This window comes from Triticum dicoccoides, chromosome 2B (genome assembly GCF_002162155.2).
Source record: "Triticum dicoccoides isolate Atlit2015 ecotype Zavitan chromosome 2B, WEW_v2.0, whole genome shotgun sequence".
Lineage (NCBI taxonomy): Eukaryota > Viridiplantae > Streptophyta > Magnoliopsida > Poales > Poaceae > Triticum > Triticum dicoccoides.
In genome coordinates, this window is record NC_041383.1 from 409278769 (window position 1) to 409283549 (window position 4781).

At 49.2% G+C, this 4781-nt stretch overlaps 1 protein-coding gene across 1 annotated transcript; it reads left to right on the top strand.

Moving 5' to 3' along the window:
- Positions 1-483: 483 nt before the first annotated feature.
- LOC119363941 (tobamovirus multiplication protein 1-like) lies at positions 484-3409 on the top strand. The gene is made up of 10 exons (XM_037629313.1): positions 484-743; positions 944-1034; positions 1202-1254; positions 1342-1434; positions 1591-1662; positions 1762-1880; positions 1960-2023; positions 2439-2492; positions 2833-2910; positions 3005-3409. The coding sequence occupies exons 1-10, from the start codon at positions 579-581 to the stop codon at positions 3095-3097; spliced, it is 882 nt and encodes a 293-aa protein (XP_037485210.1). The 5' UTR covers positions 484-578; the 3' UTR covers positions 3098-3409.
- The last annotated feature ends 1372 nt before the right edge of the window (positions 3410-4781 follow it).

Consider the following 4781-nt stretch of genomic DNA (forward strand, 5'->3'; position numbering starts at 1 on the left):
ACGTTTTTTAGGTTAAGGCCATCTTTGTTTGGACCGTAGCTACAATCTTAAATTATAGATCATTTTTTATAAATTAAAAGTGTGTCATTTTTTTTCTCCCGTTGGCAAAGCACGGACCTTTTTACCAGTTCACAACTCATGTCCCCAATCCAACCGCGCAATTCCTCATCCATCTCGTCATCAACGTCACGGTCACGAGCAGCAGTCCATGACTTAATAATGTCCGTTCCACTGACAGTGGGGCCCCGCTGAGAATGGAAGTAGCCGGTGCTCCAAGTCGCCACGTGGAGCCCACCTGTCCTCTCTAGCTAACCCAGCAATGGGCTAACGGCGAAGACTCCCGTGGCACTGTTCACTGGGCCCCACCTCACCCCCGATAAAACGCACACGCCCAAAATCCGACGGCCCCACCACCGCCCAAGCCATAAAATATACCAATCCTGACCCCTCACGCTGTCATGCGGACCCACGTTCTTCCCTCCCTCTCTCCAATTTCTTTTGTGCTTCTCCTCTCTCTCTCTCTCCGTCTCCCCCCACAGAAAGTGTGAGAACGCCAAGAGCGTCAAGCTGAGGGAAAGATGAGGGAGCTGGTCTCCTCCTCCTCCTCCTCCGCGGCCCTCGTCGCCGCGGGCAACGCGGCGCTCCGGGGATGGTGGGAGGAGGTCAACGAGTCGCCAGCGTGGCAGGACGGCGCCTTCTTCTCCCTCACCGCCGCCTACGCCCTCGTCTCCGCCGTCGCGCTGGTCAGTCCACCCCCTCGCCTCCACGGGAATGCTACCTTGATTCGTTCTCCCTCCAAGCCCAATGCTTGCTTCGGCTCATTACTGATCCGAACCGAGCTGCCGATTGAAATCGGATCTTTCCTCCATCAATCTCACAACGCATCGAGGGGATGCCGCCGCCGAGTTCGATTTTGAGGCCGTTTTATGCTGTCCGCCTGCAGATTCAGCTGGTGAGGATCCAGCGCAGAGTGCCCGAGTTCGGCTGGACCACGCAGAAGGTGTTCCACCTCATGAACTTCGTCGTCAATGGGGGTAATGTAAAATAAATGTTGGCGGAAATAGGGGCAATGTAATCAATGTTAATTAAATGTGGGGTGGATCTCCCAATACTGATTCCTTCTTTTGATTTCACCCTTCATTTGCAACTAACCCGCATGTGTCACGTCTGTGCTAACCTACCAACAAACACCTTGCCGCAGTTCGTGCCGTCGTATTCGGATTCCATGCTTATGTCTTCCTCCTCCAAACAAAAGTAAGAGCCACAATTTGGTCACTACCACTTTACTTTAGCACTGGTGTCGAGCCTTTTTTTTTGCTAATTAATAATTGGCTTGGCCAGGTTTATAAGTTGGTGTTACTAGACCTCCCCGGCTTGTTGTTCTTCTCGGCCTACACCTTACTTGTTCTTTTCTGGGCAGAAATATACCATCAGGTAGTTCCTACCAATCTTGTTATATACTCTTCATGTTCTTATCATCTACTCCCTCCGTTCCGATTTGAACTAAAACCACGACGAGTAAATCAGAACGAAGGGAGTAGTTGTATTTATTCAAGGAATTATGCGAGATTTTTGTTCTGAGTTTTGCAGGCTAGGAGTCTCCCCACCGATAAGTTGAGAATTATATACCTAGCCGTTAATAGCATCGTATATGCAATTCAGGTGTGTTATTTCTCATCATCGCACGGTCATATCACTTTATTGTTCCTATAAGAGAAAACCATGCTCATGGTTGCTATGTCCGACCGGAAATCTGGACAGATCTGTATTTGGGTGTACCTTGGAATAAACGACAATGCGTTGGTTGAGCTGGTGAGCAAAATCTTCATCGTATCTGTCTCCGCTGTGGCCCTTCTTGGTTTCGCAGTATATGGTGGAAGGCAAGTCCAATGCTTTTTCTTTGTATTGTATCGCTGTGTGTGCGCTGTATCTGTAAGCTGTGCTCTTTCTTTTCTATAGGTTGTTTGTCTTGCTGAGACGTTTCCCCATTGAATCGAAGGGGCGAAAAAAGAAGCTTTATGAGGTGATTACACCCTTCAATAAATGGATTTGTACACATTTCCTGTTCAGGTGGACATGTATAGCATGTTGTCAAGAACAAAATACCGACATATTCTGTTAGGATCTGTCATTTCATATAGCTTTGCCATGACAATGATTAGTTTTAACATGAAATACTGGTAATTGTCACACATTGAACAGGAAGTCTTTTGTATTATCTGTAACTCAGTGCTCGGAATTTATTGACTAGCAAAAATGTTGTGTCGTCTTCTCATTTTGTCTTAATATGTTTAGTTTGTCTGGCAAATGTTCTATTTTTTTGTTGTTTATCCTTTTTCTCAATAATAACTGAACTGAAGATCCATCAGTCCAAAAATAATAACTGTCAATTTCTGTCTTGGCCTCCAAAATTTTATTGTAATGCTGAAAATTGTCAGGTTGGGACTGTGACGACAATCTGCTGCACCTGTTTCCTGATAAGATGCATCGTGGTGAGTATTTGGTTCTTCATGACTCACTGTTTTTTTTTCGTGACTCACTGTTAGGAGTTCAAGAATCATGCTTAATTCCTTTTTGGTTGGGCGTAAAGAAGAACTCTGATGTAGACCTGTGTGGACAGTTTCATATGAATGTGAAGCCACCAAACGTATTAACCTAATGTTTACTGCACCTGATGTTGCTGTGCACTGTTGTGATAAACCCACTAGGTCTATGGGCTACAGATCTTCCAGGACAGTGCACACGACCGTGTGCACGTGTATATACTTGTGTCTTTCTGTTGGTTTATTTACTTCTAAGTTCCTCCCTTGCTCCCTTCTTACTTGATCGTAGGTGGCAGTATCTGCATTTGATGCTGATGTTTCTTTGGAGGTTTTAGATCATCCAATCCTAGATTTCTTCTATTATATGGTAAGTAACATCGAAAAGTCATTACCATGGTATCGATGGTATTTTTGTAGAATTACTTGCTGTCTTATACACACACTCCCCTATTACCGTGCAGTTGACAGAGATACTGCCTTCCGCGCTGGTCCTTTTCATCCTTCGGAAGCTTCCACCTAAGCGAGTATCGGCGCAATATCACCCTATTAACTAGAGGTTTTTGTGCTTATGTATGATGTTATGCTTAGAATAATGGATGAACTTGGAAGTGCCCAAAATTTTACATGACTGGTGCGAGCTGAATGCTGGTGTTCGAGCTGTGTGTTTTCCAAAAGCATCGAAGTGTTGTCGATGGATCATGCAATGTGCAGTCCAGGGGCCCTGTAACTGTGAATTTTCTGTCTTCTGCTTGTTGTGTTTCTGGTGGAATTTGGTTGAGAGCTTTGCGCTAGTAGAGGAGAAAATCCTAGTGGATTCCCTGATGTTTATCCGAGTCGTTTTGTGATTGCACTTGCCATGTTTACCATCGGAGTGTTGCTGGTTATGCCGACTGGAGCTTAATATTTCTAAAATGTTACCAGTCTCCTGAATTATGTGTTTATTGTAGAGGGCCTCAAAAGTCATATTTGTAAGTGTAACTGGTTTGGAGTAGATGATGTCCTGCGCGTTGCCAAATTTCCTTTCAAGAATGTGAGAAATACTTGGGCATGATTGCAATAGTGTTTATAATCGTACTACATTTCATTTGCAATCATACAGCTGAATGGTGGATGCATTATTCGGATCAGGCTACTAAATTCTTCGAAATCATTTGCTGATGCCTGCTGCACCTGTGGTGGTTGTGTCTATTGGCTCGATGTCGATGAGGAGCCCCCGAGCAGGGGACGGCATCGGGTACCTGGAGAAGCTGCCGTCGCAGCCTTCGTCGAGCTTCCACTCGAACCTGGTGACGATGTAGTGCATGGCCACCAGTGTCTCCACCCTAGTGAACTCGTTGCCCGGGCACATGCGCGCGCCGCCGCCGAACGCCACGAAGCTGTAGGGTGGTATCGGGCTCTCGAACCTCGCCGGCTCGAATCTGCTTGGCTCAGGGAAGATGGCCGGGTCCTGCTGCGTCAGGTTCATCGCCCCCAGCACCTGCCATCCCTTGGGGATGAGGTGGCCATCAAACTCCACGTCTTCGACCGCCCTCTTGAGCATGGAGAACACGGGAGGTACCAGGCGGAGGGTCTCCATCGCCGCCGACCATGTGTACTTCATCTTGGCGAGGTCGTCCCATGACAGAGCTTCACCCGGAGCCTTGCTCCTGGCGACCTCTTGTTGCTCTGCCACGACTCTGCCGTAGGCGTCCCGGTTGCCATCGAGGTGCCGGAGGAGGAAGGTGAAGAGGCTGGCGGTGGTGTCGTGCGCCGCTACCATCATGAACATGACGTTGTCGATGATCTCCTCGTCGGCCAGCCCCTCCGCGAGCATGTGGGTCATGAGGTCGTCGGACGGCGAACTATGCCCGCTCTCCAGCTTGGCGCGCTTCTCCTTGATGATTGCCGCGACGGTTCGCCGCCGGCGAGGCACTTGCCGAAGGAGGTGAAAGGCAGGTTCACCGGGATCGCCCAGATGCCCCTCACCAGCTGCTGGAACTCCGCCGAGAGCTCCCGCCTCACGGCGGCGTGGTCAGCTCGCCCGAGCCCGAAAGATGACGGTGCACATGATGCCGAAGGTGAGCGACTTCATCGACGGCATCACCGCGACGGTCGTGCGGCCGTCCCAGTGGGCGCGGAGGTGGTGCCGGACCTCGTCGTCCATGCTGGCGACGTAGCTCCTGACGATGTCCAGCTTGAGGAACTGGACCATCATGGCCCTTACGCGGCGGTGGTCGTCGCCGACCAGCTCCCGGATGT